This window comes from Lissotriton helveticus, chromosome 9, assembly GCF_964261635.1.
Source record: "Lissotriton helveticus chromosome 9, aLisHel1.1, whole genome shotgun sequence".
Lineage (NCBI taxonomy): Eukaryota > Metazoa > Chordata > Amphibia > Caudata > Salamandridae > Lissotriton > Lissotriton helveticus.
In genome coordinates, this window is record NC_136070.1 from 954,872,157 (window position 1) to 954,887,024 (window position 14,868).

A 14,868-nucleotide genomic window follows, 5' to 3' on the forward strand; every position below is an offset into this window, starting at 1 on the left:
GATGGACCGCACTCAGACAGTCCACCTAGGCACCTTCTCGGCTCCTCTGTGTAATGTCAACTGTGGTGTTCCCCAGGGGTCCGCTCTTTCCCCGTTATTATTTAATCTTTATATCTTTCCACTGGTGTTTGCTTTACAGAACATGGAGGTCACTGTATACAACTATGCAGATGACCTACAACTCATTTTTGATCTATCCACCCCTTCAGGAGTTGGCAGTTTCCAGTCCGTCATGTTATTTATCCGAGACTGGATGAACATCAATCAGTTAAAACTTAATCCGGGGGGAGGAGCTACGCTAGCAACCAAGATGGCCGCATAAGCTCCCGGCTCCGTCGACCTCCGTCGCTGGTGGATATATCCTGAACTTAATCCTGACCTCCCGCCAGACTCCCGTGTGTCCGAATCGTCACTGAGTCCAGGAACGCAATCCCGGAGTCTTTATCACCTTTTTTGACGAAGTTACACCGTCTGTCATTTTCGGGCCTTCTCCAGACTGTGAGCCGGGGCCTCGAGTACTGACCCAGCCGGGTTTCAGTTGAACAACATCGGCCGCGGGTACCTGGCAGGGTCCGGTCTCATTGGAGTGACACAAATTCTCGATCCTGGTGGTTGTCTCGAGTCCCTGCGTATATTCGCTAGACAGCGACGAGACGTGGATGCCGTGGTGAGTGGGGGTCCGGTTCCTGGGACCCTGCTGCAGCCCTCGGGGTCCGCGGGGGGGCCCCCGCTCTCGGCAGCGGTGTAACGAGCACACAGCCTGACAGTCGCCAGTCGACTTCGCCCACCCTACTCCAGTTGGTTTCCCCGGAGTAGCCGACCTCCGGGGTTGATGACCTGCTTTGTCATCGATTAAGCGGAGATGGATCGGACGGCGTGTAGACGGACGCTGGGGACCGTCATGGCCGCCATCGGGGCTCTTCACTGGCAAATGGAGGCTGCTCTACACAACCTAACCGTACGCATCGAGACTGTTTGTTCGAGACCGGACCCTAGCCCAGAGTCAGACCCGCACCATATGGTGACCCCCGCAAAGTTTGATTTTATCCGGGAGGAGAACCCCGAGCATCGTTCTAATCTGACGCCTATTATATCTGCGCAACTACAGCGGCCCGCGACTGGAGCCCCTAACCAGCCAGCAAACTCGGCAAAGTCATCGCCCTCACAGGACTTTTTTCTTTCTTCGTTTCTGGGGACCTCCATCGATATTCATTGGATTGGCTTTCGTATCCCTGATAGACTTCGAGAATTGACTCTTCTGACCCTTTCATGCTATATAGATCTTCTCCCCTTTCTACAACGTTCTGACTCCTTTGCTATTGTGCTGGTCCTATTGGAGAGGGTTTGTGTGATGGATCGTAGAGGCCAGGGTTGAACTTGACTGTTTTAATTCTGTACAGAGACTTCCTTTGACACTGCTGGGTGGTATCGGTGGGAGTGAGGGCCATATGGGATTCTTCTTTTTGGCTTTGGTGTACTGACTGTGTTCGACAATGGGATTTGCTGCCTCTGTTATGTCTGGGGCTGGGCGGGATGGTATTTTCTCGCCTGGTGATTTCTCCATCAGTTTGCTTATAAGTCTGCTTTACCTCTCTTAGTACCATGGTGGGGAACATCTGTTCGCGGCGGGGGGGAGGGGAGTCCGGGAGCCCGCATTGGGTCGTAAGATATTCCTCCTCCGTCTTTTCCCTAACTTGGGGTGTAGTTTAGGGGGCGACAGGCACACTGCTAGTGGGGTTAGGTCGTAGCCATCCGCAGGGGTGCAGGGTGGTTTTTTTTTTTTTTTTCCTTTCTTTTGTTCTATGACCTATCTTTTCCCTTTTCCCCTCTCCACAAGAGATGTGGCATATTCTCCTGAGCCTGTTGTTATGCATATTCGGGTGTCGAGTGTCTAATTTTATATCCTGTATCCTTGGTGGGCAGATTCTGATAATGTTTGCTTATGATTATTTGTCTTGTATTGTTTTGACCCAGCTTTGGCTGGTATTGATGCTTTCCAGAGGCCTACAATTGGATTGGATTTCTTTATTTCATCTGCCCGTTCGCCACTGTAATATGTTATACCAATGATACCCGAAATGTACATTTCTACTCTTGTGTTATAATTAATAAAAATATATAAAAAAAAAAAAAAACTTAATCCGGATAAAACAGAACTAGTGTTGACGGGCGGTGCTGCCAACCCCTGGTCCCCCTCTTTTTGGCCCCTCTCACTTGGGTCCCCTCCTCTCCCTTCTTTTTCAGTTAAAACACTTGGGATCACGCTCAATCAACTAACTCTTCATTCACATATCAACTCGGTGGTGTCCTCCTGTTTTTTTACACTACGAGTCATTCGGAAAGTTGCCAGGTTCTTTACCACCTCTGCATTAAAGCTGATCCTAATGGCCATGGTCTTGTCAAAGATCGACTATGGCAATATCATATATAATGGAGCTCCTGCCTATGCCCTGCAACGTCTGCAGTTGGTACAGAATCAGGCGGCCCGCCTGGTTTTTGGTTTATCCAGGTCCCACCATTCGACCCCTTTGCTCAGAAGCCTACACTGGCTGCCTATAAAACAACGGGCCAGGTTTAAGTTGGGGTGTTTGACTTTTCAAGCAAGAGCGGGCACGGCCCCTGCTTTTATCAACTCGGCAATCTCTTCCTATGTTCCCCCCAGGGACCTTCGCTCCTCTAGCCTGGCCTTGTTAACTACGCCTCGCTTTAAAAAGAAACAGTCAGGAGGGCAGAAGTTTGCTGTCCTTGCACCCACCCACTGGAATGACCTCCCTCTATCTTTAAGACTCTCCTCTTCCTATATGGAGTTCCGGAGGTCACTAAAAACGTTCCTATTCCAGCAGGCTTTCGGCTCCTAGCTCTCTCCTTGTACTCACTCAGTGATCTCGTCAGCGCCATGAAACTGATTCAGTGTATGTGCGCTTTATAAGTCTTTTTAAATTCAAATTCAAATACATTCAATCTGATTAGACGTTACATGTTCAATTGTTCTGAAGAATGTTTTAATTTGGCGTGTTTTCTCCTCTATCCTTCTGCTATCATTCCAAATAACTGACTAAGCTATCCACCACTTAAAATGTACTTGCATGTTTAACTATACTATTTCAACACTAATCCTCTATGGGTCCCGGAGTAGCGTGCTACTCGCCGAAAAATCACTTTGACGCCTCGTCAGGGATAGTAAGCGCTATATAAAAATGCAATTACAATACAAATACAATATAAGCAGATCTTCTAGTCTGTCCTACATTGTAATAGCTAAGAAAGAGGTGATTCTTATCAGTAAAATCCACAAATTAAGATTGTGACAGCTATTATAAAGGGAATGTTTTAAAGCGCTTCCCCTGGCAGCCACATTTAAACTCAGCATCTGTGCAGACAGTAGGTTAACCTGCCTTCTCCTAACTATGTCGGAGCATGTTTGTACGATAATTGTCACCATGCAATGTTTCAGATCTCTAAGAGAACAATGGCAATGATTCGGTTTCTTGCATATGCACATACATGACGTGACTATGTATTGCTTTATGATAAAAAAAAAAAACTTGTAGTCATGTTAACGGTTTCACTCCCACACGTTTCTTTACAAAAGACATAGGATAGTCCTTCTGTTATGAAAACAGACCGTTATTAGAAAAGTCAAACCCGTATCAACAAAACCTGCTTGTTTACACTCCACCGGTCATGGTTTGTAATGGATTTTAGAATTGAGCATTCCATGTTACATGTCACAACTGAAAAGAGATGCAAATCTATTTGGTTGCTTGAAAGCCTGATATGGGTATTTTTTAGGTCAAGCCTGGGCAGCGCATGCGCTGCTCTGCGAGCCATGCTGTATTGGAGTATGTACTTGAAGCCCTGCCCACTCTCCGCCCATATTTGTCACTGGCTTGTGTCGTTGTCCTTCGTAAATGCTGGCTTCTGATTCATTTTTAGGCCTGTTAGTACCGCCTTGTCTTCATTTGTTACCTCCCATGAGGACTGGCCCTTTTACTTCGGTTGTTACACGGTACGTCTTCTTTAGTCTGTAAGCACTATTTTCTTTAATGAGCTTCTGTTACTGCAGGAAGGTCTCTCGTGCGCACTTGTGACCACTGACTAGTTTATTTAACTCGTAGCAAACGGGGAGCACTTCACTGGCCATGGGACACTGAAAGGGGCAACTCAGTGATGCTTACAAGAATCTGCAATGCAATAGGTCTTGCATTTGCGATAGTTAAAGCTATTGGCATTGTAAATGAACATACCTTTTATTTATGTTTGAAAAACCAAAACATAAATAAAAGGGATTGTCATTTACAATGCCAATAGTTGAAACTTGCGTAAATGCGAGACCTATTGCATTGCAGATGCTTGTTTAGATTAAGTGTTACGGAGAAGAGCACTCCTTACAAGCAGGACTTCACTTTAAGTGTGGCACAGAGGAGTGCCACAAACACCTTTCTTAATACAACAGAATTACAGAGAATTTGGAAATCAGCTGCCAGGACAGTCCCTCAATATAAACAGCTCACCTCAAAGCACATCAGACTGACTCTGGCTTCCCCTTCAAAGCAAGGTGCGTCACATATCAATGGATCCAAAGAGTTCTGCCACTCATCCTTTAACTCCTTAAGTGCTGCCGTCGGCCAACGGTCGTCACGGGCACTACCTCCCCAGTGCTGCGTGCGACCGCTGGACGTCCAGTTCAGCACTGGATAATGGACAGCGCAGCACTGGGGAGGTTTATTTACGAAGCTCCTAAGGTGTTAACACAAACTCTGCATCTATTGCCAAAACAGTCCAATGTGATCCAAGATGGCCCCTCTTGAGCATCCCAACCTTCAAAAGTTTGCCAACTGGCAGAAATGCGTTCCTATTTCAAAAGACCACGTTCTGCAACTTCACTCTCATAAGAACAAGAAGAGTGGTAATTACTTAGGAAGGAGGTATGTATGAATGTAACTAATTGTACCCTCTCTAACACTGTCTGCTTATTCTGCGAGAGATATGCCACAGCATGTCTTTGAGCCTCACTCAACATTACCCATGTAAAGCAAACTACATGAAAGGGTGAACATTAACCAGATGCAAATGTGAGTGCTGTGTGTGAGGTATGAAGCTTAAAATACTTTCTACAATGCAAAAGAATACAGAGGCAGCTGCTAGCAGCACCAACAGTACTCTTAAATTAGCATCACCTTCTCCCCCATGAGCTGAAGCTGTGTGTCTGTGCTACAACCATATGATTTTGCATTAGGCAAATCTCGATTCTCTCATGTAGAAGCTGCCCAGCACATCAGCATCATTAAGATTTTCATGTGGCAAGAGTGAACTGAATCCCGCATTACCTGCATCTCAGTTTACTGTGCACCCCATAATCTATTCTATTAGGGAATACAGAGCAATGCACACAAACAACGCCATGTTTTGATAAACTAGACACTTAAGATTTTAGCCCATGGGGATAAAAGAAGGTACTACAAGCAGAGCTGAAACGATTCAACCTGGCACACCCCAATATTCCGGGAGGGGGGGGGGGGGGAAAGAGTAATGGATTGAATTACTCTTAGGCTCTATAATTCCTCTGGGACACATACTAGCCCGTTGTTTTCTGCTCACTGCTCCACTTCCGAAGGAAACCAAGCTTGTGTAAATCAGCCTTGCTCTTGCTCCAATAGGGACAGTTCAACCCGAACTACCAGCTCACCTTCCCCCTGACCAGGACCAAAACAATCCCAGAGCAGTTTATGGCTGTTGGGCTTCATGGGTAACGTGCAGGGCAAGTCCTAGGGTACATGGAGCACAGAACCCACGTTAGGCATATCAATTTAATTTGCTGCCTCTAAGTGAGAAAAACAACAAGCATTTGCAAAGCAATAGGTCTCACATTTGTGAGAGTTTGAGCTATATAAATGACAATGCCTTTTATTTAGGTGTTGTTTTTAAAACAGATAAATAAAAGGAATTGTCATTTACAATGAAAATAGCTTAAACACTCGCAAATGCAAGACCTATTGCATTGCAAATACGTTTGTGCAATATACATTTTTAAAAGGCGTTAATCAATCAATCAATCAGAGTACTTGTAAAGCGCGCTACTTACCCGTGAGGATCTTAAGGCGCTGAGGGGAAGAGGGGGGGGGGGGGGGGGGGGGGGGTGTCTGCTACTGTTCGAAGAGCCAGGTCTTGAGGAGTCTTCTGAAGGCGAGTAGGTCTTGGGTCTGCTTTATGTGGGTAGGGAGGGTATTCCAGGTCTTGGCGGCGAGGTAGGAGAAGGATCTGCCGCCATAGGTCATATGTTGGATGCGGGGGACAGCGGCGAGTGCGAGGCTGGCGGAGCCGAGCTGGCGGGTGGGGGTGTGGAAGCGGAAGCGGAAGCGGAGTATGCTGTTCAGGTAGGCTGCTCCGGCGTTGTGGAGTGCTTTGTGTGCGTGGGTGAGGAGCTTGAAGGTGATCCTTTTGTCGACGGGGAGCCAGTGTAGGTCTCTCAGGAGGGGGTTGATGTGGCTGCGGCGAGGGACGTTGACGATCAGTCGGGCGGAGACGTTTTGGATGCGTTGTAGTCGTCGTAGGTGTTTGGCTGGGATTCCTGAATAGTGTGTTGCCGTAGTCCAGTCTGTTGCTGACGAGGGCCTGTGTCACCGTTCTTGTTTCGTCGGGATCCACTTGTAGATCCTGCGAAACATGCGGAGGGTGTTGTAGCAGGAGGAGGAGACGACGTTGACCTGCTTCGACAGGGAGAGGGAGGAGTCGAGGATGAATCCTAGGTTGCGTGGATGGTCGATGGGTGTTGGTGCTGTTCCCAGTGTGGTCGGCCACCAGGAGTCGTCCCAGGCTGAGGTGGTGGGTCCGAGGATGAGGACCTCCAACATGTCCGAGTTCAGCTTCAGACGGCTGCTCCTCAACCAGTCGGCGACGGCCTTCATTCCCTCGTGGAGGTTGGTTTTGGCCGTGTGTGGGTCCTTGGTGTGGCAGAGGATGAGCTGGGTGTCGATGATGTTGTGGTGGCGGGCCACTTGTGTGAGGGGGGCCATGTAGACATTGAACAGCGTCGGGCTGAGGGATAAGCCCTGGGGGACGCCGCATATGATGTCGGTGGCTTCGGATCGGAAGGCGGACTCTCTGGGTTCTGCCTGAGGCGAAGCACGTGGTCCAGTCAAGGGCCTTTTCTTGGATTCCGGCTTCTAGGAGGCGTGTCTTTAGAGTGCGATGGCAGACCGTGTCGAAGGCAGCTGACAGGTCCAGGAGGATGAGGGCTGATGTTTCGCCGTTGTCTAGTTGGCGCCTGATGTCGTCTGTGGCGGAGATGAGGGCTGTCTCGGTGCTGTGGTTGCGTCTGAATCCAGACTGGGACGGGTCCAAGATGTTGTTGTCTTCCAGGTGGCGGGCCAATTGCATGTTGATGATTTTCTCGATGACCTTGACCGGGAACGGAAGCAGGGAGATGGGCCGGACGTTCTTGAGGTCCGCTTTGGGCTTCTTGAGGAGGGTGTTGACTTCGGCGTGCTTCCAGCTTTTCGGAAATGTCGCTGTTTCGAAGGAGATGTTGGTGACCTTCCGTTGTTGGGGTGCGATGGCTGCGTCTGCTTTGTTGAACATGTGGTGTGGGCACGGGTCTGACGGAGATCCTGAAAGGATGGAGTTCATGGCCTTGCGTGTCTTGGACCAGGAGGTCAGGCCGTTGGCGCTGTTCACAGGGGAGGTGGAGTCTGGCATAGTCGGGCGGTCGTGGTGTTGAAGCTGTCTTGGATGTCAGCGATCTTGCGGTGGAAGAAGGTGGCTAGTGAGTCGCACAGTTCTTGTGAGGGCGGGATGTCGTTGGCACTGGTGTTGGAGAGTTCCATTACGTTACTGAAGAGCTCTTTGCTGTTGTGTGCGTTGTTGTCCAAGCGGTCTTTGAAGGAGGATCTCTTGGCTTATCTGATGAGGTGGTGATGTCTGCGGGTGGCGTCCTTGTGGGCTGCGTGGCTGTCCGGTGTGCGTTCATGGAGCCATATCTTCTCCAGTTTCCGGCATGCGCGTTTGGAGGTCTGGAGCTAGTCGGTGAACCATGTGTCTCTCTTGCTGGTGTGGCTGTTGGAGGGTTTCTTGAGCGGGGCGAGGGTGTTGGCGCAGTCATCGATCCACTGTGAGATTGCGGGCTGCGGCGTCTGGGTTGGTGGGGTCGGTGGGTGGGTTCTGGGCGAGGACGGTGATCAGCTGGTCTTCGGTGACTTTGCTCCAGCAGCGGCGAGGCAGCTGTTGGGTGCAGTGGTGCGTGGTTGGCTTCTTGAAGGTGAAATGGATGCAGCAGTGGTCGGTCCAGTAGAGTTCGGTGGTGTAGTCGAAGGTGACTTGGGAGCCTGTGGAGAAGACGGGGTCCAGCGTGTGGCCGGCGGTTTGGGTGAGTGCGGTGACGAGTTGTCTGAGGCCGAGGTTGTCGATCAGGGTGGCGGAGTTGGCGTCGTTGTTGTTCTCGAGGTGGAAGTTCAGGTCCCCGATGAGGATGTAGTCTGTGGAGGCGAGTGCGTGGGTGCTGGCGAGGTCGGAGATGGAGTCGCAGAACTGAGCCCAGGGTCCGGGGGGGTCTGTAGATGAGTGTTCCTCTGAGGGTGGTGTTGGGGTCGGTGTGGATCCGGGAGTGCAGGTGTTCGGCGGTGTTGAGGGTGTCGTCTGCGTGGGTGGCGACCTTGAGGGTGGACTTGTGGACGATGGCTATTCCTCCTCCGACTGCGGGTGATCTTGTAGCCGTCCGGGATGGCTATGGCGATGTCGGGTGCCGAGGAGTCGTTCCACCAGGTCTCGGTCAGGAAGGCCACGTCTGGGGCGGAGGTGTCGATCAGATCCCAGAGCTCGACGGCATGTTTGCGTGCAGAGCGGGTGTTGAGGAGTATGCAGCGGAGGTGGTTGGGTCCAGTCCTTGGAGGTTTGGTGGTTCTGTCGCAGGTGTAGGTGCGGCAGGAGAAGGGTCCGTGGGTCAGTTTCGGGGTGGCCTGGAAGCAGGTGTGGTTTTGGCCGGTGTGGAGTGCGAGGAGGGTGGTGGCGTCGTATCGGAGTCTGGTGGCGTGGCGTTCACAGGGTCCAGGGGTTCTGGCGCTGGGCGCGGTCCAGGCACAGAGGGGCGCAGACGGGCTTGCCTCTGGCGCGCCGCTGCCGCCATTTAGGTCGAGGAGGGAGGGAGGAGCAGCTGGGAGCGGGTCGGCGAATGGGAGAGCGAGGGGGCAGGGTCGCAGAGGAACAGCGGCGGGAACGGGACGGCTGGGATACAGAAGAGAAAAGGGGGGGAGGGGGGCAGAGAGCAGAAAGGCGATGAGGGCACAACAATTAAACAAAACACGAAGGGGCAAAGCGGTACAGAAGCACAGTACACTTACAGCAGTGAAGTACAGTTAGGGCAACAAAATACAGTTATAGCACAAACCAGGCGTCAGGGGCACAGGGGACAGCAGCTGTGAACTCGCAGCAGAATCGGCAGCCCGGGGGAGGGCACAGACACACTGGTGGTGCGGTGTGGCGTGGGAGCGACCTGGCCTGCAAGCAGGGTCAAGGGTCGCTCTCACTGCGGTGCAGGGGCCGCCATTTAGGTCGAGGAGGGAGGGATGAGCATCTGGGAGATGGGAGCAGGGCGGCGAATGGGAGAGCAAGGGGGCGGGGCCGCAGGGGAGCAGCAGCGGGAACAGGACGGCTGAGATACAGAAGAGAAAAGGGGGAGGGGGAGAGAGCAGAACGGCGATGAGGGCACGACAATTAAACAAAACACAAAGGGGCAAAGCGTTACAGAAGCACAGTACACTTACAGCAGTGAAGTACAGTTATGGCAACAAAATACAGTTATAGCACAAACCAGGCGGCAGAGGCACAGGGGACAGCAGCTGCTAACTCGCGGCAGAATCAGCAGCCCGGGGGGGGATGGCACAGACACACTGGTGGTGCTGTGTGGCGTGGGAGCGACCTGGCCTGCAAGCAGGGTCAAGGGTCGCTCTCACTGCCATGCAGCGGCTGCCATTTAGGTCGAGGAGGGAGGGAGGAGCAGCTGGGAGGCGGGGTGGCGAATGGGAGAGCGAGGGGGCGGGGCAGCAGGGGAACAGCGGCAGGAATGGGACGGCTGGGATACAGAAGAGAAAAGGGGGGAGGGGGAGAGAGCAGAACGACGATGAGGGCAGGACAATTAAACAAAACACGAAGGGGCAAAGCTGTACAGAAGCACAGTACACTTACAGCAGTGAAGTACACTTATGGCAACAAAATACAGTTATAGCACAAACCAGGCTGCAGGGGCACAGGGGACAGCAGCTGCGAACTCGCGGCAGAATCGGCAGCCCGGGGGAGGGCACAGACACACTGGTGGTGCTGTGTGACATGGGAGCAACCTGGCCTGCAAGCAGGGTCAAGGGTCGCTAAGAGAGAACATGTCCTGCCTGCAACATCAGGCAGGCAAACCTATTTGAGAAAATAGTGCTCAGAGGCTGTAATTAAAGCCTACCAATTAACAACACTCATAACAGGGGTGTCGCCATGGGAGATTACAAAATGAGACATGGCGGGACTATTAAGCCTATTAACCAATGAACAGCTACAATTTACAGTGGACAATGACAAGTCAATGAAAAATATGGGCGGAGCTTCAAGTCCCTACCTGAATAAAGCATGCCTCGCAGACCAGCGCATACGCTGCCCAGGCTTGACCAAAAAAGTGAATGGTTTGACAGAAACTTAGGGATGGAAAAAATGTTTCATCACAACATTACCAGGGTTTCTATTTCTGAAAGAAAATGAAAATCGGGACACAAAATGCTGCCATTGAGACAGATAGTGGTCCGTAGCCATCCTACACTTCTACTTGAGGATAAATACTAAAACATTTCCCCTTGGGAGAAGAATACTAGCAGCAAGTTTAATTCGCTCAGATCAGTGAAAAGTGCATGTTTTAAATGACTACTCGATTAACTGCCTGCTTGTTTCACAATGTTTTCACTCTGGATCACTTTTAAGCTCAGTTATCCCTTTACAGGTAAAGGAGATAGATGTGATTTACAACCGGCGAAAGTGACACAAACGTTATCTTCACATTTCTGTGTGTGATAATATCAATTGTATTTGTTGATTTTATGTGGAGCAGGATTCTTTACAGTGCTAATAAAAACAAAACATGAGCACAAATCTTGTTTTTTAAAAGCAGCCATGAGAGGACCATACGAGAGCACGTAGCTTCTTAAAGCATACTTTGCATTCCTCTACATCGGAATTATTCTTTTATGCTTTATAATTAATTATAAATGTTTACTCCATTCTCTAAATATGGGCCCACCTGTTGCCTCAAAATGTTCACTGATTTGCAGTCACAAGTACGTAGACTTGAAAGTGTGACTTACATAAATAAGAATATGTTTTTCTTTTGCGGTACACAAGTCCAAAGATCTACCAACAAGGCCAGTGCTATTAAATCTGCAGTTACCTTGTCAAATACATTGTTACTATTTACCCTATGATGTAATATAAATGTTGAGTAAATTGTTGAGAGAGAGAGAGAGAGAGCCAAGTGTGTTTATATACCGGCACACTGGTAAGTGGTAAGAAGGATATGTGGCGAGCCTATCTGGGCATTTTCGGAAAAAGGCAGAAAAAACTCTTTGGCAGGCTCTGATTACCCAGTCCGATTTTATAGCCAAGCCAAGTGATCATGAAACTGAAGGAAGTGTGTCTGCCAAAACCAAACTTGCCATTTTCTCTCTACTGTGAATAAAATGGCCTGTCACATGTGAAAGAGTGAGGCAGAGAGAGAATGGAGAATGTGCTAACAATGTTGTCATTACATTTTCTCTTTGAAAGAGCATGTGGCCTTTCAATCTGCAATGTGACTCCTGTTGGTGGATATTTTAGAGGCATAAATAAATATCATTGCTTCAAAAACATACTCGGAGTTTGTCTTCCTCTGGCAGAGACAGAATCTGAACATCAAGTATATGAAAGCAGTATACGTAAAACTGGCAAATAAACAAAATTAAAACCAGCACTACCAAAGCAAACAGGTCTGTCTTAGGAAAGTGGTAAATTATGTTTACTTAGTTTGCAGGTATTCACAATAGAAATTAAAATTTTGCAGTAAAAAAAAAAAAAAACATAGCAGAGAGACTGGCCAAAAAAGCTCGGCCACTGTGTAATGCCCTACTTTTAAGGTGGAGGTACACATTTAATCCCACACAATTCCATCACTGACAGTGCAAGAGAGCCAATGGCGGAGGTGGATTGCCAAGCAGTCCCCCTCCCCCCCACACCTCGTGCTGTATTCAGTAATACCAATGATAATTGATGTGACTAATGGATAAAGAGGGCTGGCTCAGTGCTCCTCAATGAATGTATTTTTGAGACATACAGGAGTCAGGTGAAAAGCTACAGATATATTTACGACAAATCTTTAAAAAAAATAAGTTAACAAAATTGAACTTCCTGGACCGCTAGAATAAAACTGCATTACAAGTATCGTCTTCACTCAGGTTCTGAATTCGGCCAGGAAAGGAGAAGATAAGATGGGTCTGGCGGGTTTTTCTGACATAAATTTCCATTTATACAACAAACCAGTGGATTGAGGGTCTAAGGGAACGTTTTAAGACCAAAGCATGGATATATTACCCAAATATACTGTAGAAAACAACACAATATTATATTTTGTTGTTTGCTACATAAATTTCCATTTGTCTTGGTAAAGAATAAAGGAAGCTGATGCATGGCCTCGGCTCAATGCCCTATCATACTTTGCTCACTTTGATTAACGAGACAGTCTGCCCTTGCTAAATACCGCTATTTGTTTGCATTTATGTATGTTTAAAGTAGCTTAAAGCGCTCTGGAGACAAAAGACATTATTTTGCAACTGCAAGAAAAGCCCCACCAGCTCTACTCTTCTGTCATTTGTCTATTTTTCTCGTCGTTCTACCAACTTTTTTGTAACATGTAGCCTCAAATCTCTCAGACCCATGGGGCCACAGATAGAAGAGCTCTTCCTTGGGGCTCACCAGCTACAGTTCTAGACTTTGGTTTCCATGGGCGGAACCCCAGAGTACAGAACATTCATAAAGTAGTCCTGTAAAATAGCTTCTGCCTTCACGGTGTGTCCTTTTTACATCTGAAGCATGCCTCTTATCCGACTTGGAGCTGGAACCCTTTCCGACAACCTAAAACTTTAAACTAATACTTGGAGACATCCAGACAGTATTTTAAACAGCTCTCGTCTGAAGAAGGATATTCTGCAGAACACATGCCCCAGAGGAGTGTTGCTGTGGAAAGTTGTAGTTTCCCAGACCTGGGTGCTGCTCCTGCTTACCTTGACGGTAGTACATGTTGTTGACGGTGGAGCCGTACACCCTCCAAGCTAAGTGAATGGCCAGCAGGCTGAGCAGTAGCCAGCCCAGCAACAACTTGAAGATGGCAACCCTCATATCATTCTGGTCCCAGTCTTGCAAGAACTCCGTGCCCAGTGAGGACAGGTACTCCAGCATCCTTGATCCTAGCTCAAAATCCCAAGGTTCCTCCATTGCCAGCAGCACCGGCTGTCAGGCCAGTACTCCCATCCACCAGCTGCTACGGTGGAACACCCATCTGTGCAACCATACCTTGTAATAGACACAAAGAGAGGACTAGCGTGACAATGGTAAACATAGAGAGAGGAGTGAAAGAAACTGCTAATTCAGCTGTGGAATTACTACCACAAAGAGAAAGAGGAGCGCCGACCCAACCACAGTAATTATCTAGGCACCTACGCAAACAGCAGGGTTGTTTCTAAGTGTCTGCGGATAATTACAATAATTTGCTGATTTTAGTTTTTGTTTGTACAAATGTAAAGGTACTATAAACACTTGGTAAACATTGTTGAAAATATAACTGTCAAAAAGAGGTAATGATGAATAAGGCGTTCTGATCGAGCTACTTATACATTTCCCGTTGAATGTCCCATTCCAAGATGTCTGCCTTGCTTGCATCATTTCAGAACGGACTGAAAAATATGAATGTAACTACTTCTCCTTCTATTTAGACATTGGAAAATTGCATTTTTGTTGCTTTGTCCGGGAAGGTAATTCCACCTTCCCTTAAACTCAAAACATTTGAAAACACCCGACAGATTTCCTTATTTTCAGGAGGCTTTGTTTGGTTTAGTCCTTTTTTTGTTTCGCGAAAAGGTCTCACCATCCTGCTCCTGTAATCGACCACAATAGGCCATTTGTGGGGAAACCCCTTTCTAGGTGGGTGGGCGAATTACAGGATGTTGAGCTGAGGCTCTAGCTGACCGTTACGCCACATACATCTCCATGTCGGATAAGGATTATAAAACTTAATCCGGGAGGAGATGCTGAGAGAGTCGTACTCCCTGTGAATATCCCAGATTATAATTATGCGCTGCATTTTTTTTGTATTGTATTAGTATATTGCAGATTCTGCTAGCCAGTTCATGAAGGAAAGTTAAAAAATCGTTAGAAATAAGAAAGTCCGGATTCTCTGTTTCCCAAAAAACACACTGCCAATTGGGCCTAATTAGACATTTTCTGTCGGTTGAAAAGGTTCACCAACATCTTGTCCTGACATGAAGACCAGGCTCTATCCACTCCCCTACTGGGATCCTTTCCTCCCCTGCTTAACAAGCATTTACAATGCAACGGTTTCGCCTTTGTAAACGTTTGAGCTATTGGCATTGTAAATGACAAATTTTGTATTTATGTGTTGGTTTTGAAAGCAGATAAATAAATGGCATTGTCATTTACAATGCCAATAGCTTAATCTCACAAATGCGAGACCTATTGCAGCTGCATCAGACCCCACTACACATCTATCCAGCACTACAACACACATGCAGCTGTGTCACCATTAAAGTGTTACAAAGCACCATAGACAACTGCACCAGCCATCGCACCCTGAAG

At 48.3% G+C, this 14,868-nt stretch overlaps 1 protein-coding gene across 1 annotated transcript in view; it reads right to left on the reverse strand.

The window, feature by feature from the left end:
* TCTA (T cell leukemia translocation altered) overlaps positions 1-13,595 on the reverse strand; it is a 36,655-nt gene extending 23,060 nt beyond the window's left edge. The window contains exon 1 of the mRNA XM_078661219.1: positions 13,281-13,595. Coding sequence (XP_078517345.1) covers positions 13,281-13,491 — 211 coding nt within the window. The 5' untranslated portion in view covers positions 13,492-13,595. The remainder of the gene's footprint in view (positions 1-13,280) is intronic.
* Between the last annotated feature and the right edge of the window lie 1,273 nt (positions 13,596-14,868).